Here is a 24,980-nt window from a genome sequence, read left to right on the forward strand (position 1 = left end):
GAGAATTCGTCTACAAAATAACAAAAAATGGAAAGCACTCGGTAGAGTGCAAGTTCTGCAAGGCAGCAAGCAAAACAGTGAGCTCTCACACAACTTGTATGCACACACGTGTTTTCACTAAAAACCTTACTGTTCACAGCTGAACTGAAAGTAAAAGTTATCTGTGCTCTCTTCAAAGCCAGACTTCAATATTAAAGTTTTTTAGCTGCTTTAAAAACATTTGGTAGATAATCCTACTAAAATTGAGTCCAATTTTGGACTTTCAAAAGTTTTTTTCTATCATTGTGGTACTTATGCTTTTACATAAGTAAAAAAAAAAACAGACCTTCTTTCATCCTTACTCAGGATGTATTCAATGTAAATTTCATTTTATGTAACCAGATAGGGTTATTGACAAAGTGATATAAATGAAAGGTTACACACTGTTCTAATAATGTCACAGAGAGAATCCTGTGAACCCAGCTGGCTATGTGCCAGACACTGCAAAACACACACACACACACACACACACACACACACACACACACACACGCATGCACACAGAATAACTTTGGAACAGTTATTAGACATTCTGACATAGAACATTAAGCAGAATGACATGCATTAGCGTAACTGAGCTCAGGTTGCTCCTGCTTTGTGCAGCAGAAAGCTGAGAGGGAACCCAATCTGGCAGCAGTAGCGGGTAGACCTGAGCCTATTCTCAGTCAAATGGCAGGAGAGGCCAGCCGCTGCACTCCTGGCATTGTCCAACCTCACAGTGTGGAATTACACTCATATCTATTCACCCCGCCGTTTGGCAGGAATCACTGCAAATTCACAGTGTCATAAAGACACGGGGAAGAGCAGCTAAAGGCCACTTGGTGACACCTCTGTCACCAAGTAGATCATTTTCACACATAAAAGTGTTGTGGAGTTACTGTAATATTTCTTCATGTATTCTTTGCTCTCTCAGTCTCGGTCTTTTCTTCAGCTCAAGAAGTCTGAACTTGATGTACTGTTATGATAGCATGGATTTACTGTCTGTCTCTGGCATGTAATTAAATATGTGATCAACAGCATTATGCCACAGTGTACAGCAGTGGTGGTAATAACTAAGGTATGATTCAACAACCCTTCATCTGTTTTTATCAACAGCACACAAACAGGAAATCAGATGCAGCACCGAAGTATATTCCGGACAAAGAATTGTCACTTATCTGCCCTTTAGTCCGACCTAATAATCAAAAACAGCATGACCAGTGCTCTCCTTTTAATTACAATTTACACTTAGTGTATGTGATATGCATGTGACATTCACTGTGAACAATAAAAAAGTATTTTGGCTTGGGGTTTATGTTTTGTGCATGTTCACTTCATCAATAAAAAAAAAGAAAGAAAGTTTTTTGATATCAGCAGAAATCAGGATGTTGGGCGACTCAGCTGTTTGATTTTGGAGCCGGTATCTGCCGATGCTGATGCTGATACTATCGTGCATCCTTAATCTGTACTGCCTAACCTGATATGTAAGTATGCTGGTACCTCTTTACATAGTCAGTTTACTCCAGTTATTTCACGACATAACAATGTGTAACTCCTTGACAAGCCTTATTTCTTTTTTTTTTCTTTCTTTCTCCATTTTTTCTTATTCTTAAAGGGGTCTTAATGTTTTTTCTTTGTGGCCTCTTTTTTCTTTTCTCTTCTGTAGCTTTTTGAGTTGTGACATCAGTTGTGGTGTCACGGACCGCAAGGTTGTGAAAGGGAGAAGGGGGAAAAAAATGCTAGTTATGCTGGATATTGTACAGGAAAAGAAAATGTAATACTTGTACTGCCTCCATGATTGAAAATAAATGGCACATGCATTGAATATTCTTTTCCAGCTGCTGTTTAGACTGTAGATATAAATATCCCTGTCATCCGTGGCCCCTAAAATCAACAGCTAAAGACAATAACATAATTTTTTCTATGTGGGTCAAATGCCATTCTCCACTATTGCGGCCTTCAACTGTACCCGCACATGTACTTTAAACATTACAAACCCAGACACTCAGACTTTGCATTTTGCAAGCAAATGCAAGCAATGCATTTAAATTCCAGCATATGTGTGTCAGCTCCCCTCACCTTTACATCCCTCACACGTGAGAGCATTATAGTGATATCCAGAGGCCTTGTCTCCACACACCACACACAGTTCCTCCCCTTTGGCCCGCCCGGGCCCCGACATGTGCCGTGTCCTCTTGCACACGACAGGCACAACAGCGGACACCTCCTCCATCTCAGCATCATAGCCGACTTCCAGGGGTCCTTTCCTCAGTTCATATATCCCCGTGTGAGAGTACCATTCTTCTCCATCGTACTGAGGGTAGTAGTTCTGACTGGAGTAGTATGGTGTGGAAGGTATGGTCGGCTCCATGGATGGATACGGCATGCTGGGATAGCCGGTGAAGGGTAAGATGTCCGGATCCTGCAGGAGAGGACTGCCTTGATCTGCCAGAATATCTAAGAGAGAAGTATGAGAGGGATTATAAAACTGCTTAAAAACAGCAAACATAATCTCATTGCAAGGTCCACTTATTTTTTTCTTAGATTTTAGTTGCATCTTGAGGTTGAAGTTATCTCTGTGTGAGAGAACACAATCTGCTGATGAAGAGTCTAAGATGTGGTTAAAGGCTTTTTTTCTTTTTTTAAAAAAAGCTTTTAAATGGACCTTCAGTTAAGATAAAACTACACATTTTAAGCCCAAGAATGAATTTTCACACTGCTGAAGTGGAACCAAACATAATATAACTTGGATGAAGCCAGTGTCTCAGAAAGAAGTCAAATAGCAAAGGATGCTCATTCGGAATAATGTCAAGTCAAGGCAGTATGAGTAAGATACTTAAAGATCCCAATATAAAGTTTCTTTTAGAGCTCAAAAATCTGTGGAAGACATCAATAAGTAAACCAGCAATAATACATTTCTTTGGGCCACAAGTCGAGTGGTAGGATTTGGTGGCATGTAGAGTTCAGCTATTTGGGAAATTTTAGTGGCTGATGCGAGATCATGAAAACACGAAAACGCAAATGGTCCTGTCTGGAGCCAGTGTTTGGTTTGTCCTCTCAGGGCTACTGTAGAAAACATGGCACTACAACATGGCGGCAGAATAAGGAACTGCTTTGAATGTACATTAACGGCTCATTCTAAGATAACAAAATCAGTTTTCAGTTGATTATAAACTAATGAAAACATAGATGTGAGTATTATATACTGTGGCGACCCACATTATAGAGACATTCACCAGAGATTGTTTCTCCTATAAGAAGCAGAGTTCAGAGTTGACAGAAGGGGATTCTGGGAAATGAAGTTTTGGGGAGTGTTGTTAGCGCTGTTCTAGCTTTGAGCCCGATGATCGGGTGCTTGTCTTGGCATGTGTTGTTGCTGTTTTGAAGTGAGAGTAAATAGACTCGCCTCGACTCATTCTCTTCATCTCGTCATTCCCACACTCCCACAATACCATCTCTGCCAATAGATGCCCCTAAATACAACACACTGGACCTTTAAGGGTAACATTTACACTGACATACACTATAATCACCACAAGAAGTTCATGTGTTTGTCTGGCCACCTGACAAATGACAGCCACATATCCATTATTTTTCAATTATTTTTGGTCTCCATCAGTGGCTGATGGAAATTTCTGGCTCTTTAGCAGCTAACTATTCACCAGCTATTCACTTTTTCTGCTGGGCAGGTAGTTTACAGTTGTTGTTGTTTAAAGAGCTGCTTGCTATATCTAGCAATGACAGAAATAATAGTGAAGCAAGTGAGCCAAATCAGTGACATCGTGCACCAGAACAAAACAATCAGCTGAAAGATGCTTAAATGCAGCATAAAACTGAGCAGTGCAAAACCTGCTGAAAATTCTGTAGGACCATCACTGAGAGAGACCCCTTTCCCATTACAGGGAGTCATTTGACCCATTGTCAATAGAAAAAAATATGTTAGTAGAGCTTTAATCATATGGAGAATGGTGAAGTGTCAGATGCAGTCAAATACCAGAGGAAATCCATTTTAATTTTTATTTGTTTTTCTCAGGGGGGCTTCACAGTCTTTGCAACATGATAATCCCTGTCATTAAACCCTCAGTTTTTACGATAAAACACTCGAGAAAGTTTTATTTTCTAATGCCTCCCTGCAGAAGCTAACAGGCTCAGCAGTAGTCGATAACCCACACAACACATATTATAAACCCATAAATGATTAACAATGTACTTGCGCGGAGCACACTGTGTCTTTTTGAATGACATGTAACCTCTTTTCCACTTTTGAATTTCATACAGAAATAGTTAACAGGATTAAAGTTTTGTTTCATCGTGACTGATTTTCAGAACTCGCGTGGCACTGTCAAAACAGGATATTCCCTCAGAAAACAGCACATGGGTGATGGTTTCAAAGATCACGTGTAGTCTACAAGAATAATTCCTCAAATCAAACCTGCCATTAAAGCAAACTGACACACTCAACACCAATGCAGCACGTGTAAAATACATGTCACACTGACCTCTTGAAGACTTCATCTGGACCATGGCCATCTCCGTGCAACCAAACACACAAACTATTAGAGATTTCACTCTCTGATCCTGACAGTCCAGCTGTGTTTTGTAGATTAGACTTTAACTAACAAACCATCTTCCATTTATTTCTTTTAATGGCAAGGAGAGAACAGCAGATTGAGTACTGGACTCCTTGGCGTTTGCTTGAGAAATCCCAAGAGGAGCAAAGGTTGCCACGGCTACTCATTAACCACACAGTCACATTTCTTTACATCATTTCAAGTAGCTGGCTAGCGTGTGAAGTCCAGATTTGGGCAAAGCTGACTGCTACTGTGTGGGGCTGCCGGAGTTTGTGAGCGGCAAAACACGAATGTGAACTTGAAGAACATTTGCATCCATGGGTGTTTTGCAATTGCTGGGTAATTGTCTTCTGCCTGCATTTTTGTATTTTCTTTAAAGTCTGAGCTTGATATAGTTTCATTGGGTGTGTTCTTTTGGTTTTTAAATATCTACATTCATTTAGGAATGTGGCTGACATACATTTTTTTATGACGCTCTATCAGAAAATCTCTTTCCATCGCCAACCAACCACCATATTCCAAATATGCTCAGATGAACAACTTAAAGAAAAGGCATACAAGATAAAATCACTTCAGATGAAATAATATTAAACTAAATGTAATCATATTTAACACTGTATGTTACATAAATGGGGTCCTGGAATTGGTGATGTTAAGTTTTGGTCGCCTCTTTTTCTCTTTTCCATTGGTTCAGAGTTTGCATTTGAACTACAACCAGTTAGAGTGACCTGACCTGATATTATTTTCAGCTTTCTATTTCACTTCCCTATTTGCTTGCTTGCTTTCTAGTTTTCACTCTCTCTCAAGTGCAGCATGTGATGTTATAATGTTACAACCCAATGGGACAGGTTGGAGGCGTGTCTTGTGCTATCAGACTATAAATGCGGTTAGCTGATTGGTTGTTGTGACAATAAACGAACCCACCGAACTCCATGACATTTGAAAGAAAAAGAAACGTACTTTTGATTACATTTCTATCAAGGGTCCTATAATTTACAACTTTGAAACATAAGCTTTTAAGTGAGCAAATGGATTTTCTTTTCTAAAGACTTAAGTTGCCATACATAAAAAAATTGTTAATCTATTAACTTTTTTTTAAGTACTATTCCCTTTGACAGCACCTTTTGCTGACACTGGAGAAGTGATTTAAATGTTGTCATATTTGTTTGTAATTTTTTGAAAATTTTCAATTAAAAAACAAAACAGAAATGCTTTACCCTTTCAAGGGTCATTTACAAGTTGAAAGCACCGCTGTGTGGCTTTAATTTCTCTTCTAGTTATTCTGTGTGCTGGTTTCTGACAACTTACCAAACAAGTGGGAGCTCTCTGAGATGAGGAATTCATCGCTGGGTGGGATTTGCAGAGGTCCCACCACATTGATGTCGGGGCCCACCCACTCATTCATTCAGGAGGGTCGTCAGGCACCAACGCAGAAAACAAAGCTTGCACTGGTCCAATGTATTTGTCTGTTTACTTCTGTAACAAACATAAAAACAGTTTAATTTGGTGAAGATCTCCTGAATACACTTATAGGTCTGCAGGATCCTCTGAAACCTGCAATGTAATTAAACATCAGTGCACCTGACAGGTCTTCTCTCCCACACTGTTCAGTAGCTGCATGCAGGGAGGTGGAAGATGTCCGGCCACAACAAGGCCTTTGTTAGAGCGAGTCACTGAAAGAGTTTTTTCTTTCAACCTTCGTAGAGCGAGAGTCATAAGTACACATTACTGTGTCATTAGGGCTTATTTGACAGGATGTATCACAAGATCAGTGTTATCTTTCTTAAAGGGACAGTTTCATGCCAATAGAAAGTCGGGTGAAGTTTTATAGTCCACAAAACACTGCTGGATTTTCAAGAGGGAAAAGGCGTTGCACTAATCTCCCAAACATTTGAAGCAAATGGCGACTAGAATTTAAACTTTAAACAATAAAACCACAAAATGTCTCCATACTGCTCATCAAAAGTAATCCAAGTGTCCTGAAGCCCCAACGTGCCAAGTTGTTTTGAAAAACATCAGTGGCCTTGTTGTAGCCTGTAGCTCCTATTGTAGGAGCCATGTTCATGTATGCATGCTCGCACAGGACCAACGACCGCTCGCAGTATATGCATGCCAGTGTTTACATGCTACCCAAAAGCCTCCCCCACATGCAGAGCGAGACTTTTGAAGTTAGTAGCAAGTAACAAGTCCCTTTGTCAGATTTAATACTACTGTGTGTTAGGGGAGGCTTCTGGGTAGCATGTAAACACTGGCGTACAGATACTGTGAGTTCTTATTGGTCTCGCACGAGTGCGCAAACGTGAATGCGGCTCCAACACTAGGAGCTACAGGCTGCAACAAGGCTAAAAAGATGACACCCGTGACAAAACTACCAGGCACATCAGGGCTTCAGGACACTGGGATTGCTTCTGACGAGCAGTATGGAGACATTTTGTAGTTATATTGTGTATTTTTTTAATGTTTGGATCCTGATCACCATTTACTTCAGTCATCACCCGACAGTCCTTCAGCATGAGGGTGAATAAACATTGACAGAACATTCATTTTTGGTTGAACTATCGCTTTTATGTGATTTTACTAAACATCATTTATGCAAGAGTTAAGTCTTAGTAAGCAGATCATTTAACAATATGTTAAAACCTGAACTGTAAACGACACTGAGAGTATCTCGTGAATAATACCCACCTTTAAACTTTTCCTTTCTGGTGACAAGGCCATGGTCACATAATGTGAAACATTACTTTTGTAGACTTCAGCTGTCACATATTTTTTTTTAATTAACTCTGTAATTTCCCCTGAGATCGAAGGGCAACCCACAAGGATTCAGAAACCTCCAGTCCAATCTAGCAACCCACACAAAACAGCCAAACATACCTCAGGCACAGTGGCACGCTGCAGACTCATAAGAAGTCGCCTGTTCACCAGTGAACATGAAATATGTTCTAACTCAGTCTCATATTTCTTACCTTATCCTGATCAGTTGATGCCAAATTCCTGGCCCCGCTAACTTTCCTCTTTTTCAGCCTTGTTTCTGATATCCTCGATGTGAGCGGCACCGCAATCAATATTTGCTAATGAACATTAAGCTGCTTGTGTCTGGGCTCCAGTGAGAGCATGTGTGACCTGTTGAGGTCAGGCAGAAAAGGATGGTGGTTATTAATTAAACTGTCCATTCCTGTCCATGTCATATCCCCCCCACCCCCCAAAAAAACCCCTCTTTATCTCACCAAGACAAGGCTGCCTCATGAATTCTCCAACAGACCAGTAATCCCACCCACACAAACATCACACATGGATCATACATCCAGCAAACAGCCAGGGTTACTGTGAGAAGTCTGCTGCTATCAGTCCAGTGATTTAATCTTTGAATAAAAACTGAGCAGCGTAGCGTGCCATCTTTTTACTACAACAGTTTAACTACACTGATTTTTTTAGGTTTTCAGTAAGAAATTGAGCCTGTGGCAATTGTTGTCCTCCATCCTTGAACTCTGTCCCAGCAATGTGCAACACCAGTCTGCCCCAGATTTGTTTATATTGGTACTTTCATACCTCAGTGTACCTGTCCTGTTGTCTTTTTGTTTTTTAACATGGACGCACACAAGGAATCTTGTCTTTTCTGATTCTTAATTTGTCCAAAAACATCCAATAGTTTAATCATTGATGGGTTGTTGCTCCATCCAGAGAGGCCCTTCTGAGTCAACAGACAGCCTCTCCGAAATAAACAGAACCTTTGCCATTGGCTGCCGACTGTTTGTGGACTATCTGGTCTGTGTTTGAGAGCATGTGAGGAACGAGCTGGCGGCAGTGGCCTCGAGAAAAGGACGGACACAACTCTGCTGAACATACTAATAAGTCACATGTACATCAGGTAAAGGTCAGGTATTGATGAGGGTCATTTTTAAACCTATTTTGAATACCTTTTTTCATGTGGTGTGATGGGGACTAGAACAGATACTGAGTGTTGCATTTCACTTTAGTGTTTGGTTACTCATTCCAGACAGTATTTTGCGTGACGTACACTTGAAATAACAGAAACACACCCTGGAAAATGACATAATCACCCACATGTTCAGTGAGCACGGCCAGCAACAAAAGTCTTGAAAAATGTATTTCAATGTGTGAATGACTTTTCATACATTAACAAATGCATGGTGTTAAACATTTGCGTGTATGTGTATATTTCACAATGTAAGGGCAGCCTCGTACTGTCATCTTTTCAGGCGGCAGTAGTTTTGCAGAAGCGAGTCTGACACTAGTGAGGAATATCCTGTCCAGTAATTAACTTCCCTGGTGAAAATGAAGCAGGCAGATAAAGACAGATAAGACAGAGGATGTTTACCTCAGTGTGATGGGAAACAGAGCAGTCTTTGGAATATTTAAAAATGTCTAATTTGAGCTCACTAACATAAACAGGCAGTGTTAAGAACAGCATATTCTGTCAAGTAGTTACATAAGATGACAAGAATTCGTACTGTGTCTATACGAAGACTTTACATTAACAATTTAAACGTAAAAAATCAACTGGCAAGGATGAAACAGATTTTAAAAAGCTGAACTGTAAAGGCAAAAAAGTGTTATGCCACTTTCTATCTTTTAAAACTGTTAATTTTTTTTTTTAAAATTCATGTTATCAGCATGGCTCTAAGGATAGCATTGTCGGTCAGTCTGCCACCTGGCCTCATTTCCACCAAGCAGTCCGGATCAGTTCATTTCAATTTGTTACACATAAGAACAATTTAAACAGTCAAAAATTGTGGATGGTATCGATAGAATCGCATGTCACTTGAGAACTGGACAGAACCGGTCACATGCGCATGAAATGCAGAGGACATTGACAGGTTGTAATGCTGCTGTAATATAAGGAGCGCTAAAGGTGGAGGATGGGTCCCACAAACAACTGACTTTCATGTAGGAGTCCGGTGTTTGCTTCCCATGTGGATGTAAAGTTTTTGTTTCTACACCTTACCATGTACCTCTTTTGCCTAAACCTAACCATCCGTGTCTTTGTTGCCCAATCCTAACCCTCATGACAGTCCGCGTTGGTTGGCATGTGCTCATGTAATGTAAATTTAAGGAAATGCTGCATCATCCCACCATGTGCATTTGTTGACATTATGGTAAAGGCATCCTGGAGCATAAACGGCTGATGCAGAAGGATACCTTAAACATCACAAGTAGACGAGTTGGGATGAGAACGTGTTACAAGAGCTGATAGTAGACTGTAGACTTTGTCCATCCATTGCAATCTGAAATTTGCACTGGGTCCAAACTTGCATACTATGCACAACATTATCAATATGTGTACTACTATCAACTAATATACGTTTGAGTTTTCTTTCCAGTTGGAGACGGATAGCCAAAGTCACTAGAGCCAACCTCAACTCCACCAGCAAAAACAATTTTAAATCTATAATACAGCTAGGAAAGTGACCCACTTACACATAACTCGCAGCCTTATTGACAAACTCTCTCATCTACAACATTGCAGAGTGGGATATTTATGCCTGTGTTGTCATAGTTTTAGTTTTTGAGTTGTATTGCGGACATTGTTTTGTGTATAGTTATGTTTTAATATTACCTATCCTAGTTTGTTTCAGTTTAGGTTTTGATTCCTATTTTATTTGTACTTTGTGTTTTTTGGTACCTACTTGTATTTTGGATTTTTTTTAGACTTTAATCTGCATTAAAAGCTCGCTTTTCATTTGTGCACCTGTCTGCCTGTTTTGTTCTGAATTTGGGTCCTTCTTTATCCTCACCTGACATGTGTACCTGCACTTTTTGATTAATGACTTTTCACTAAAAACAGTATCTGATTCTTGTACTACTGATTTCATACTAAGGTTTTGGACATACCAAAAAAATCTTATATACTTTTTAACCAACGTAACAGCAGGTTATTATGGAATTTTGGACACAGCGACCATGATCAATTATTTTTTATAATCTCTTGAATAAACAAAGTGACATGAATGTTAAATAACCTCATACAAGGTACTCAAAAATTCAGAACCTTCACAGGCTCTTGTGTCACTAAACAATTTAAATACAGAATAGAAATGTAGTTTATTACATCTCCAGTGTGTTCAAGTAAAGTGCAAATCAAATCAATGCTCTCTCAAACAATAAGATAATAATTTACTGTACAAAATCGATTTTCTCTTTTTTAGCAGTAATGATAAACAGTGAGTGTAAATTTCTCATACTCTATATGATTAAACATTACAGTACATTATTATTATTATTATTATTTAGAAACAAACTGGGTCTTCATGTATCAAACATTGAGAAATAGCAAAAAAGACAAACACCAGGAGAATAAATAGAGTTACACTAAATGCTTCATGGAGCGATGTCAGCACTGAGTTCACCATCCATTACGTCCCATTATGAGCTCAGAACACTATAAATAATGAAGCTGACATAATGCTGGAAGAAGTGCATTACAGATGGACGGTGAACTAAAACCTGCTCGGACAAGGAGAGCGAGCGAAGCTGTGACGAAGAAGTGCAATCATTTAACAACTGCAAATACATACAAGCAAAAAAAAAAAAAAAGCAAAAACAATAAGGCTCATAACATTAACACTGCTATCAAACCCATTATTACATTCCAGGAGCATATCTCTTTTCACGTTGCATAGCTGACACAAAACATTTAAAAAACTGCTCACAGCGTTCAAAATAAGCTACGTAAAGGTCAGTCACCGTTTGCTTGCACAGACGGAGTACGATCGACACAATGCAGAAAGTTGATATGTGTTTCTGACGTTCTTTCAACACAGTTGCTTCATGAATGTTGGTCTGTGGTTTATTTTCCATTACACTAAGCATACTAGTCTACAGTTTAGGTCAGTGTAAATTAAATCCATAGCTCAGTTTCTGATTATATTACATGTTTGTTGATTTATTTCTTTCAGGTTTTGTCCTTATGGGGTTTTAATAAATGTTTGATTTTTTTACTTTTTACGTTGTGTTTCCTTATGATTTTCGACATGACAGTACATTACAGTTTAACTGGAGTATTGACCAAAAATGAAAAAGGTCCGGCTTTAGGTACATATGATGCTGCTGCTTTGTTCACTTCTCCAATGTTTCTGAAATTTCCACATGTATGAAATCAAACTTTCAGCCTCAGCCAGAGTGTTTTGAAGTCCTTTGCCCCAGAAGGCATCTCACTGGTACCGATCCTGGTAGTCACCATTCCCATAATGTTCCTCCTCCTCTTGCATCGTCACTCCTCTCTTCTTTTTCCAGCCCTGTATTCGACCAGATGAATTGTCTGTGGTTCCGTAACTCATTTTGGGAGCCATCGTGTTTTCCATATTGAGCTCTGACTCCTCAGCAAGCTCGTCCTCATCAATAATGCCGCATTTATCCTCGCTGGTGCTCTCAGGATTGGCCCAGTCCTGCTGCTCTCCCGAAGCAAAGATAGCGTAGAAGATGACCCCTGAGTAATGCACCATAGATGCAATAACAAAGACATTCTGCCACTCCAGACGAGTCTGTTGGGAGACGAATAGAGTCGATGAATTTCCTGTCCGAAGCAGACAGTAATTATGTGCCACTGAGGTAATGCCGTAAATCCAGCGCCTTACTCACAGCATCGAAAAAAACTACAACTGAAATGTGTATAATAAATTTTACAAAGCTATAAATTATTAACAGCAGCCACTGATCCATGCAAGATTACATACAGTGGTTCTGCATTTAACCAAAAGAGAACCTGATATGTTTTGTACGTGCCACGATAGAAAACCCCACGTGTAGATTTCAGCGACGATGCAGAGGACATTAAATTAAAACATGAAAGAAGCAGAGACCTTTAATTTGGACAAAATTAAAGACACATACACCATAAATTGATCCAGAAAAGGCACAAATGTGTGCATAAAAACTCTTTGGTGTGGTGAAAATCAAGTGTTTGATTGCCCCCAGCCCCCACACAGTGAAACAAAGCCTTGGCTGTCGTGAAAACCTCATTGAAGGACACTGTTTCTGAGTTTGTTTTATACATTTATGATTAAAAGTAAAACAATTGTGAGAAAATGAAATCGAAGGATTGAAGAATTTATCTTGTGTAACAGTCAAGATAAGAGTAAAATATCTAAGATAAACCACAGTTAATCAATGTGCATCTGTTAATATATATGCAAAACAGTGAGTGTTACAAATCAAACTTATACCTTGTGTTTAGTCAGGGCTCCAACAATCAAAGGACACACCATCCCAGATAGCGTTCCCACACCATTAGAAATGCCCATCAGGATGCTGGCGTAGCGAGGAGCAATATCCAAGTGATTGACATTAAAACCTGAGGAGACACAAGACCATTCGCTATTGTGAAAGAGTGACACAAATTTACTCATTCTCCTCAGTGGACGCACTCCTCCTCTCCCACACATAATAAATGGTTTTATAAGATACTGCAGTGCTATTGGGAAGGTGGTCAGGAATGTCTTGCCTCATCCTGTTGGTCCTTCACTTTCTGCTCCTGTGTTTCTCTCCTGTGTGATTACCTGCTCAGCCCTAATCTTTTGCACCTATGTCCATTTGTCTCCCCTTCCCCTTCAGTATCTCTGTGCTACCTTCTGTCTTTGACAGTTTGTCTTGATTTTCTGTCAGTGTCCTAGTCTTTCTTGTGTAAGTTTTGTGAGCCTTTTTGAGAGTTAGACCTGTTTTCTGTTTTTGCACTCTGCCCTTTGCCAGACGATTTTGTACTTCTGCCTGAGCTTTGTTTGGAGCTTCTGTGTACCGACCGTTTTTTTAGATATTAAAGGATTGATAGTTAATTCTTCCCACACTGTGTCTGTCTGCTTTTTGGGTCCAAGTCTGTGGTGCAGTGTCTGTGACAAGGAATGGGATCCAGGAAAATAGATGGGGGTGCAATGGAGGTTATTATAGGCATCACAGAACCTCCTTCACCGTTTTTGTGAATGCTGTAAATTTCTGTGTAAAAACTAATAAAGAGAATTGGAAAAAATGACATAATTAACTAAATAAATGATCTGAAAATGAACATGGTTTAGCAAGCACATTTAGATTTTTTTGGTTGCCTTGACAACATTCTACAAACTATTTAGGAGAAGTGCCTGTGAAGTCTTGGCAGAGTAATGCATGTTTACAGCATCGTAACCAAAGGAAAAGTAATACAACATATCACTTTTTGAAAAGTCTTTCATAATCCAAAACACAGAAAACACAGAAAAATTCAATCTAGAAATTCCATTTATAGAAAACCAATTTAAAACAGAAAAAAAAACATTTACGTGATGAGGAAATGTTGCTGATGAACATATCTGGCAAGTTGCAAAATGTTGATATTGAATGTAGAAGCAGAATGTTAATTCACCGACAACGTATTTCAGTGTTTTCTGCCAAAATAGGCAATCTTGCACTACAACATCCACTTGTATTGACCAAAACCCCAAAAGTGTACTTCTTGCCTAAAACTAAGTCAGAATAGTCTACATTATGCTTTTATGCCTCTGCACCAGCAAAAGCCAAGGCCAGAAGCAACATGTTTTCCAGTTACCGTCCATCCATTCTTGTGAACACAATATCTCAAGAACATCCTGAGGAAATTACTTTGAATTTAGCACAAACATTTACAGGGACTCAACGATGACGTGATTTGATTGTAGTGGTCTGTCTTTATATCACATAAACATGAAGCAGTAATTCCAGTTTATTAATAATCAACTGAAATCATGATTTTTGTGAAACCCTAACCAAAGTGCATTTGTTGCCTTAACCCAAGACAGGAGTCTTTTTTATTGCATTTGTTAACATTTAACCAAAATTACTATAGTTCACTTATTTTAACCGAGATTATTTTGTTGCCTAAACGTGAGACAGGAGTTAGGACTCAACTCTCTATGCTCGCCATCCTCCCAAACAGTCTTTTTCTGAAACCTATGCACTACACTAATGTAGCGTTTTGTTACCTGAAGGGCACGTTGTCTCTGAACATAATTCAGGTAGCAATTATATTGCAACAACAACAACAACAGTTTAGTAACTTACAAACATAATTTCTAGAAGACAGGTTTGGAGTAAAAGGTACACAAGAGAAAAAGCACAGAAAACCCTCATGTTTTGGGTTCAACCAAAAGTCTTACATTTCAGGTGAAAAGCAAATGTTTCTTTGGTGCATTGTCGTAATACCTGAGATGGCGAATCCACTGAAACCTACAGCCAGAACCAGAAAAGTGATGGCGACTCCTCGAGTGTGAGAAAACCCCACCACCAACAGCAGAGTGGCCTCCATACCAAATCCTGTGAAAATACCGAACCAGAGAATCCGATTCACAAGCTCATGTAAGAAACAACATGATAAACACTTTCAAATGTGTCCCAATGATCTGTTCATTCCTACCGGACTCCCTTAAAACTAAAACATATTACCATGGGATGTTTTGTACATGCACTGCCATGTTTTAAATTCTTGTTGCTGTAAGTTAATGAGTCTTACAAGCCCTGAAATGAGTTAGCATTTCAGCACCTTCAGTTCCCTTGTCTCAAAGTCAGTAAGTTTTTTGAATGGTTTTTCGGTTAGAAGCCTGAAATAAGGTCTGTAGTTAACATGACCTTGAGAGACTTTCACGTTTTTTTCTACCACATAAAACACGTAAGTAAATACCTCGCGCATGAACTTTAGTTTCCAGCATAAAATATTTAAAAAATAAAAAAAAGTATCAGTTCTATTGTACCACCACCTACCTCCACAGTTCATGAGTTTCCTCACATTTGTGGTGGACATGATTTTGTTGCTGCGTAAGAAGTCAGCCAGCTGTCCTCCAATTGGAACTACAATTGTCATCACCATGTGGGGGACAGCGGACAGGATCCCCACCTGTTGGGAGATCATACATTCAGGAGGCCATAATGTAAATCACTTCCGTGATTAAAGCTGGTGTAGGCAGTTTTATTTTGGCATTACTGGGCAAATGCCAAACTTTGAGCATATTGTGATGCGAGTGGTCTCAGGGAAAACTAGAGCTCTACACCTCCTCCTGGCTCTGTACTCTGATTTAATCACAGGAGGGTGTCCCTATTGGCTGTTCAACAAAAGTGGATGCATATGCACGTCTCTATGGCAAAAGTCTGATTCAATGGTGAAGAGTCCTGCAGATAAATTTGCTATTCCAGCATTGGAAACAACTGCCTACACTGCAAAACAACCCCAAAAAGGGAGATGAACTGAAGGAGAATCTAACAGTTTCTGACAAAAAACAAAACGCGTCAACTTGAATGATCCGTCTTTGTGGATATTTTTCATAGACAGTTGTAAACCTATAGTGAAACTGTGAGGCCAACCTTGCTGATGGGGAATCCGAAGACTTCCTCAAAATACGCCGGCTGGCTTATGAGGAGCAGGTAGAAGGTCCAGCTGCGACAAAAGTTGGCCACGATGATGGCATAGACAGGCATGGAGGTGAAAAAACGACGCCACGGAGTCTTGAATTTCTGTGATTGGAAGACAAAGGCTGATCAGCGCTGATCAGTGGTGGAATGTAACTAAATACATGTACTCAAGATCTGTACTCAAGTACAGATTTGAGGTACTTTTACTTTACTTGAATATTACTTGAATATTTTCTGTTCATGTCATATACTTTTACTCTACAACATTTCAGAGAGAAATATTGTACTTTTTACTTCACTACATTTTTCTGACTGCTTTTCGAGGAGCCAATTTTGAGGATTATTGGGTTGTTTTTTCCCTTAGTTTTTAATAATTTTAGTTTTTGTCATTGTTTTTGTCTTTTTTTGGTATCATTTATAGTTTTGGGGTGTTTCCATTTTTTACAACTGTATTTTAGTTTTTTAATAATTTTGAGCTTTGAGGTGCTTTGTTTTAAAAAAAAAAAAATTAAGTTTTGGCATATTTTGTTTTTTTCTTTAAGATTTTTCCACATTGGGTACTTTTAATTTTAATACTTAAAACATATTTCCCTAAATATACTCACTTACATTACTTAAGTTACATTTTCAATGCAAGACTTTTACTTGTAACTCGTCTGAGTACTTAGTCCACCACTGATGCTGATTATACTGTATGTGTGTGTGTGATATGATGAAAAATTACAGTGATAACTTCAACTGGCAGCACATTTCATACACACCTCAGTTACACTCAGCTGGCGCATTGTTTCTCCGATGGTAGACTCGATGTACGTCCTCTCCTCATCGGTGATTGTGGGATGTTCAGCAGGACTTCCGTATGCCAGCAGGAGCCACAGAACATACCAGATGATCCCAAACACACCTTATCATGAAATGAAAACAAAAAAGGAAAATTGTAGTAAAAGCGTTACAAGGCGTAGGACAGACTAATTTGAACAAGGCCCAACCTTCTCTTTGCCACAAGAATTTTCATTATTAAAATGAAATGAACAAGGCATGAGTCACAGAGCCCAGACAGGAAAATGCTAATTTACATCAATAAATCATGAGATTATATCACGGCAGAACCAGAGTAGATTTTTTATTAAAACATACTTGGCAAAGTATGAATTTCATGTCAGTGTTAATCATTTTAATCAAACTCTAAAGCAATTCAGATAACATTTTTTGTGCAGAGAATACAAAGTACAGAGCAGCATGCCGGTGAAGAATTTAGAAACACTTCAAATGTCACAAAACTGACACCTAGTGTATATAATGAGTCAAAACCCTAACAGCATATATATATATATATAGAAGAGATGGATGGATGGATAGACAGACAGATAGATAGATAGATCATTTTAGTGCAGGGCCACCCTGATCTTTACATCTGTTCAAAAGACATTATTTTATTTATTAAAGATTCCCTATATGTAAAACATATGGTTGTAATTTTGATTTTGTTTCAAAAGCCAAAGACTGCAGAAGTAACATGAATTGCTGGTTAACTCACTGTTTGGTTTGCTAAATGTGCTTTTTGACATATTGTGTCTGTTGGTCACCAATAGTCAACCATGAATTGGCTGCAACCTTTCATTATTGGGTACTTCAAATAATTGCTTTTATTTTATCTTTAAATTAACATATTTTGCACTTTTTTAAGATTATTTGGGGGCTTTTTGGCCCTTATTTCACAAGACAGCTTCAGCATTAAAGGGGAGAGAGAGGGGATGACATGCAGCAAAACAGCAAAGTTGGGAAAAAACCTGTGGCTGTTGCAACAAGGACATTTGTACATGGGGAGCCCGCTCTACCAGGCGAGCTAGCACTTTTACATTGATTGAAATTCACAGAGAAAAGAATGAACTAAAGAACGCTGACTGATTTTTAGCTTTTAAATTTTGACTGAAAGGTTTGTGGCGATTTTGTGTTTGTGAAGTTCATTTAAGCATCAGTCTCACCATAGACATAGAAGACCGAGGACCATCCGACATACTGAACGAGCACTCCAGCTAAAGGCATGGCGATCACTGCTCCTGCGTAGGATCCTGTGAACAATCAGTATCAGATGTCAATGTCAAGGTGTGATCATGCCAGCAGTAACACCAGATCCCAGAGACATAAAATATTATCTAAACATCTACTAAAGAAATACATTGTCTCTGTTTACATTTCCTTTTCACAAATGATTTGAATACAATACAACAGACTGTGTCTTAATAAAAAAAAAACACATCAAAGAAACACATTAGCGTCAGTGAATAAATGCCGAGTCGTTGGCTGAGACAGAGCGGGTGTTTTAATGTGTTTTAATGTGTTTTCTATTATCAGATGCATTCATGAACACTGCCGTTTTGAATGGAGCAGGGAGCATGAGGGTGCTTTTGGACGGCAAGCAATGTGACACTTCATTTAGGTGAATAGAGGCGAAGCTCCGGCTGAGTGCGCAGGTGAGCCCTGTTCATTTACAGACAATGTCAAGAGGGTTTTGATGCGTGGGTTGTCATGGCACCTCTTAAAAGTGCAACGTGGCTATTTTAATTTCAGTAGCGAAAGCAATGGACTAAATCTGCAAAACAAAATGACCTCTCTCATGTCCATTTACTGACCAGCCCCGCTATGAGGTTGCGTAAACTGGTTTGTGACGGTTAATAGAGGAAAAAAACAGGAAATAGAGGCTTTGCTAACCGCAGAATGAAGTTGTGGCCAGTCGACTCCGTTCAAGAGGTGGCGCCCATTTGGACCACATCCCATGACATGCTGGGTAGGTGACACCCTAAGCAGGGACATGGTGTTGTCAAAAGTCAAAGATTAGTCATGAAGAAACCTGAGATTCATTTATCTGATTAACATGCCAGTGGTAGCCTATTGATCTTCTTATGTAACCTTGAACAAGACGTTTCACGATTTGACCAACCATTTTTTCTTACCTCCACTAAGCCCTGCAGGATGCGAACAAACATGACACAACCGTAGTGCACCCTCGCTGCTGATGGGATGAACATGTTGAGCACTGACGTCAGGAAAATGGCAGCCCCAAACACCCTGTGGAAACACTGGAGTGTCATTATATTGTGTTTGTGGATAAAAGTAAAAGGGCGGGAACATTAGCGTCCACCTTAAAGGACTTAAAGGAGCTACATACGACATTCAGAACATGGTTTTATTTCATGTTTGACAGCTGTGTGTGCCAATTTGTGAGCTCACGATCAATGATGCTGCTTGATCAGAGCTCGATAGTACACGCACTCCTACTGCGCAGAAACTGGCTCCAAATGATGCAACCTGTGCAAGATGGCAGCAACTGTATCCGGGATGTTTTGGCTTCAATTTTGTACACTGTGAGTAAGTGGAGATATGTCCATCCACGTATACAGTCACTGGTCGACCACAACAGTAATGAGAGAAACATAAAACACACAGAGATATTGTGACTTCATTCTCTGCTCAGGATGCCATAAACCCACTATTTCTTTACAAAGCAAATAGTTTGCTGCAAGATATTTGAACTGAATGTTGTACAATGCTCCTTTAAGCCTTTAAAACCTGAGCAAATTGGCTTTATTTCTGTCAAAAACAATGCGAAGAAGGCGATGAGCATCAAAAGAAGAAATGACCCAAAAAGTAGCAAGAAATTAGTAACAGAAAAAAAAAAGTTTAAAAAAACAGAAAAGAAAGAAACACATGCAGATAAAAAGTTTAAAAAAAAAAAAAAAATTACCTGGAAAAAGTGCTTAAAATATATAATGATTTAGTAACATAATTTTAAATATGTAATTATGCTGATTATACATATAGTTTTTCCCTATCTTTTTTCGTTTTTCCACTAGAATTTTTATTTATATCTACTTATTTCTTGCAATTGTAGAACATTTCTTACTAAGTTTCTCATTGCCTTTTTTTCATGTTTTTCAAAACAAATCGCACCAGTTTGTTTAGGGTTCAAAGGTTTAAATACTTGTGGAAGCTTTGGCTTACATTAGGAAAGAGACTTGTGAATACTTGTGTCTAAAAGCTGCACAAGAAAACTGAAGCTGCTCCAGGTTTCAAAGGGTTAAAGCCTCTTCTTTGAGTGATAAGAGAAATTATAAAGGAAATAGAGGCACTGTTAAAATACTACACCTTTGATTAACTAATGCCAATTGATTCCTAATCTAACCAAGAGTATTTTAATCAGTGCACAGCACGCAACCAGTCAACACAGTTTAGATTCTAATAATATCTGAATAATGAAATATGAGTTTAAACGGAGCAGGTCTTTAAAGTAACTTATTATTTTCCCATCATTAGTAAAAGACTCTATATAACCTTGACTTATATCATGCTTTCCAGCAGATCTGTTTGTATTGGATAAAAACACAACAAGCACATGTTACCCAGAGCTGAAAGCTACTGTAGGTGTCTAATATTGGCAGGCAGTATATCTCCACATATCTCACAGTCAAAGCATCTCAGTCAGCCTTATAATGAGACAGATCTCACGCCTCTGCCTTTCATGCGCTGAGATAAAGACATCCCATTCAAACTGCAAGTTTCTGCTCCATCACCACGGTGCCGCTTAGCTCCCGTCTCTTTTCTCCTTCACCTCATCCCCCCTTCCTTCTCTTTTTCCAAAACAGTGTGTAAGTGACACTTGTAATATTCCAGTGGCTGGTGTTTCAGAAAGAAATCAGAGGCAGGATCTTTCATTATTAACTCTGTCAGTGGCGTGTCCTCTTTTCCTGTGAAGCTTTTATTACAGGACTGCTATCTGCTCCATCAGCACCGCTCACCACACCATGCTGCTTTAACCCTTTAACCACGCAGGCTGAGGAGGCGCTCTTTCCAAAACCGTTACCTTTTTTTCTAGTCTTTCTTGGGATTCTTTCTTAACATACGTGGTCATGGCCACACAACCATGGCCTCATTCTCAACATCAGCAAAAGACATAAAAAAGGTCCGTCTCTACATACTTGCATGTAACATCAAGTTTCTCTGTCATGAGCAACAGCTTCAGTCGTCCCTGCACTTTGTTTAAGGCTGCAAGGGTGTAGGATTTGTTTTAACATGACAATTTTGATCATGAAACACTTTGTATTCTGCATCACGGTGAATTTTTATGCACAAATTTGTGCCTTTTCTGGATCAGTTTAAGCTGTAAATATCTTTAATTTTGTCATAATAAAAGTTGTCTTCTACTTTCATGTATGTTTGGGTTTTTTGTTTTTGGGGTGGCGGGGCATATACACATTTTCTAAATATTATCTACACCCATGGCTGAAACTAATGACTATTTTTGTTCGTGATTTTGGTTTAAAAACATAAACTGTGACATATTTTTCAGTCTCAGAGGTTGCCGCATCATAAAACAGAGATTACAGTGTCACAATGGAACTATTGATTGTCATGTATTGCACGTCACCTGTTGGCAAACAGCTTGTTGGAAATGAAACCACCAGGGATTTGAGTGACGATGTAGCCCCAGAAGAAGGATCCATGGATGAGCCCCACTGTCTCCGGGTCCCAGTTAAACTGAGCTTTCTGAGGAGGGAGAAAAAAACAGCTAAGATCTGGAAATAACCCACATTTACCACCAAACCGCATTCATTTTGTATAATCTAAGTAACTGCATCCCAGATAAAAAAGCTGATTAAAATGGTAAAAACAGCAATTTAGTTAACTTTGTAGGGCCAGACTCTTCGCAACAAGAACAAAGACACACACAACGTCAAAAACCCAGGGGTCCTTTTTAGGGGTCGACCGATAATGGTTTTTCAGGTCGATACTGATACTGATTATTAGTAGTTAATAAGACCAATAACCAATATTTGGAACTAATATGCATTTACAATAAAAATGAAAATATTTATGTCAAAATTTTGAATTTGGAATATAACAAACTCCAACACGAAACTTTGTTTAAATGCCTTTAGCAAATGTTAAATCAAAACTGAAATGTTCAACATCATATACATCAAGTTCCCAGCCATGTTTTTTAATAAAGTTAAGTGAAAATTAAATAAAAAATGAATAAATAAATATAGCTCCCTGAGGTCTTACAAAGTAACATTTCCTCCCATGCTGACACTTTCTTTGCACTTTTTTATTCATTAATTTTATCAGCGATCATTAACATAAAATGCTGATAAGGTAATCGTCAAATTGTCAAATGTCGGCCCCAATAATTGGCCAGACTGATAATCTGTCGACCCCTAGTCCTGTTTTACGTGATCCGGCTACCTGAATCACAGGAGTCCCGTTGATGTAGACGGTGTTGTTGTTCACCATCTCCACTATGGCCACACCAAGGTTGCATCGGATGCCAAAGGAGATGCAGAAGCCCAGGCCACTGAGGATGGCAATGATGTAGCGCTTGGGCAGACCGCCGCAGCTGCAGTCCAGCAGTGGGGCAGCACGTGGTGCTGATGCCACTGGACGCCCATCCTCTGTTAGTTCAATGTTGTCCTCTTCTTCTACATTACTACCATCTATTTTCCTAAGACACAAATAGCATGAAAAAGAAATCAGAGTAAGAGCATGTGATGGTCAGCTGCGCTAGTTAGACATGATCTGTTCAGCTTGAAATAAAAATATTTGCCTTTATCCATAGTCTTCCTTCTTCTTAATTCTTTTACGCTCAGTATCCCAAAATGCACCTGAGCTGTATTTGGTGTCGAGTCATGAAGTTATATACGGAATGTATTTTTTCCAGGAGAGGTCGATCAATATTGGTTTTTCAGGGCTGATACCGATACAGATTATTAGTAGTTAATGAGACCAATAATTGTAAACTTTGTTTACATACCTTCGGCAAAGACTTCCAACATCATATACAGCACATTCCCGGCAACTTTTATTTATAAAGTGAAAATTTAAAAAAATGAATAAATAGAAATAGCTCCCTGCAATTTTATGAAGTAAAAGTTCCTCCTATGCTGACACTTTCTTTGCACTTTTTAATTAATTAATTTTATCAGCGACGATTAAACTAAAATGCTGTTGCAGATAATCTACAAAATGCCAAATATCAGCCCCGATTATCGGCCGATAATCTGTCGACTCCTGTGATATTAGAGTCGTACCACTTTGCCTGTAACTTTGTAAAAGGAAAACATGGAAACAAAAATAGGACAGTAACACGAGTCTGCTCTCTTAAAGAGGGCAGGAGGTGAAGCCGAGACACACAAGGTCTCAGTGCTGCTGTGATCAGTTTGCTTTCAGGTGCAACACACATGATAACGTTCAAAAACAGTAAAGCAAAAGTTCATGCTAACTTCACGCTGACTTTTAAAATGTAGCAAAACATTTCCATCAGTGCGTTAAACAAAAAAGGCCCCCACAAATGAATTTGTCTAATCCTAAATTATGAAGCCATCTATGGAAACTTAGTTTTTAAGTATTCTGCTTATCTGGCCATTTAAAAAAAACATTAAATAAGTGTCACAACTCTTTGGGGTGCAGTCCTCATAAAGTGGCCCACTGAATTGCTTGTTTGCTGTAATCCGTCTTTTATGCGAGCACAGACCTCCACCTGGAGGGGCTGAGGTGAAGAGATTCCTTTAACTATTAAATAAATGTGTTTAGGTGGAGCCGGACGACCTGATCGATGTTATACTCCTCACATCATATATGAACTAAAGTGTAACACATTTTTAGCAGAAAAAAACTAAACAAATTGATGAATTACTCTTTGTTTTCTTTTAGACTCAAAGTAAAGATATTCATTTTAAAAATCTACAATGACGGGGTTTATATGCATGCAATTTATTTATATATTTATTTATACTGTATAAAATATCCCCCTTTTTCCACTTTGTTCATAATGTAAACCAGTGCATTGCTATTATACATGACAAAAGTACATGCACATTAACAATACACACAGAATTCATTTTCCAGGAAATTGCCTACTTAGTCCTTTATCTCCTAAAATGACAACGATCTTCCTTACAGAATGGGGGCTCCCCCACCACACACACATCCCTCTGTGAAATATGTATCAGATATGAAATATGTATTAATGTCTCAAAATAAAATCTGTGATTACATCACTGACATTGCCTTGCAAGCACAAGAATCAAATATTTATTTATCATCATGATCTCTGAGAAGATGCTGGGCTTAATGTGCTCGCTTCCAGGCTCTCCGCATCTCTCTGACAGCAAATGTTTCCATTATACTTATTTTTTCTAACGAATCTCTACCATGAATACATAGATAATGACTAAAAGCTTATTCCATGCAGCTCACCAACAGCTGAAACACTCTCAGTCTGCAGCCTCCTTCCCATCACTCTCCAAACAGACCTTCTCACCTTTGCAGCTTTCCTAGAGAGTCCCCCACTGTGTTCTTCACTTCCTCCTTCCCCGGCTTAAGCACCTGTTCCTTCAAACCTGCTAACCCACCGAAAGGCATCTTTCTCTGCGTCTTTGTTTTTCCTCCCACGTTATCTGAAAACAGTGTCCTGATACCTCACTAACACACTCTGTTCTGACAAAGAATAAAAATCCACTAGATGCTGTTCATCATCCTTCCAGAGTTGGTGGCACCGGGGTTGGCTCCACCTTTCAGTGGTGCCACAGGTCCCTCTGAGGTAAGACGGACTTTTCCTCTCCACTTTTCTCTGCTGTGAGGATTCAGTGGAGTTGTGGTTGGGAAGATGATGCTGAAGTATTCCTTAATGTCCAGTTGCGGTCAAAGCCTCTGCAACTTGGTTCATCTTCCAAGGATCCAGTTTAAAGAAGGACATAAATGAAAGTGTACAATCCAGGTTTCAGCCTCTGAGCATTGTGAGCCCGGCCCGCTTTTGTCTGCAGCTGAACTGAATGAACGGCTTAGATCTCCTCTCCATCTCATAACTCATCCATCCCTGGCGAGGAGGGGCAGGTGTAGCCGGTTTTCCTAAACCCAGCCCCCTCACTTTACACATCATCAGCACCATCATCTCCCCAGCACCACCCCTTCAGCTAGTTTGGTTCATCTGATAGCAGCCACGAAAAGTTAAATATGCATGAGCTTGACAAG

At 39.1% G+C, this 24,980-nt stretch overlaps 2 protein-coding genes across 4 annotated transcripts in view; both read right to left on the bottom strand.

Moving 5' to 3' along the window:
- nr1h4 (nuclear receptor subfamily 1, group H, member 4) overlaps positions 1-7,738 on the bottom strand; it is a 22,094-nt gene extending 14,356 nt beyond the window's left edge. Inside the window, exons 1-3 of one of the 3 annotated variants that reach the window (XM_042495848.1) lie at positions 7,556-7,738; positions 5,898-6,065; positions 2,098-2,475 (exon numbers count right to left, since the gene is read on the bottom strand). In XM_042495848.1, the coding sequence (XP_042351782.1) occupies positions 2,098-2,475; positions 5,898-5,994 (475 nt within the window). In that variant the 5' untranslated portion in view covers positions 5,995-6,065; positions 7,556-7,738. Of the gene's footprint in view, positions 1-2,097; positions 2,476-5,897; positions 6,066-6,170; positions 6,227-7,555 lie in introns of those variants that run through there. The other 2 variants (XM_042495849.1, XM_042495850.1) reach the window with 2 other exon arrangements.
- Positions 7,739-10,662: 2,924 nt separating this feature from the next.
- slc17a8 (solute carrier family 17 member 8) lies at positions 10,663-24,690 on the bottom strand. Its single transcript, XM_042496165.1, has 12 exons — positions 24,271-24,690; positions 22,197-22,452; positions 21,379-21,497; positions 18,908-19,022; positions 18,666-18,753; positions 17,939-18,025; positions 16,715-16,857; positions 15,906-16,055; positions 15,309-15,441; positions 14,754-14,864; positions 12,773-12,900; positions 10,663-12,091 (listed from the first exon to the last, which is right to left on the bottom strand). The coding sequence occupies exons 1-12, from the start codon at positions 24,369-24,371 to the stop codon at positions 11,762-11,764; spliced, it is 1,761 nt and encodes a 586-aa protein (XP_042352099.1). The 5' UTR covers positions 24,372-24,690; the 3' UTR covers positions 10,663-11,761.
- Between the last annotated feature and the right edge of the window lie 290 nt (positions 24,691-24,980).

Source organism: Plectropomus leopardus, chromosome 11, assembly GCF_008729295.1.
Source record: "Plectropomus leopardus isolate mb chromosome 11, YSFRI_Pleo_2.0, whole genome shotgun sequence".
NCBI classification, from domain to species: domain Eukaryota; kingdom Metazoa; phylum Chordata; class Actinopteri; order Perciformes; family Serranidae; genus Plectropomus; species Plectropomus leopardus.

Excerpts from the sequence above, each read along its gene's own strand:
- slc17a8 (XM_042496165.1), bottom strand. The coding sequence starts at position 24,371 with ATGCCTTTCGGTGGGTTAGCAGGTTTGAAGGAACAGGTGCTTAAGCCG. Across the intron at positions 18,754-18,907 it reads TCCTGCAGGGCTTAGTGGAG|GGTGTCACCTACCCAGCATG; the intron begins GTAAGAAAAAAT and ends GTCCCTGCTTAG. Across the intron at positions 16,858-17,938 it reads CTCGGTCTTCTATGTCTATG|GTGTGTTTGGGATCATCTGG; the intron begins GTGAGACTGATG and ends TTTCATGATAAG.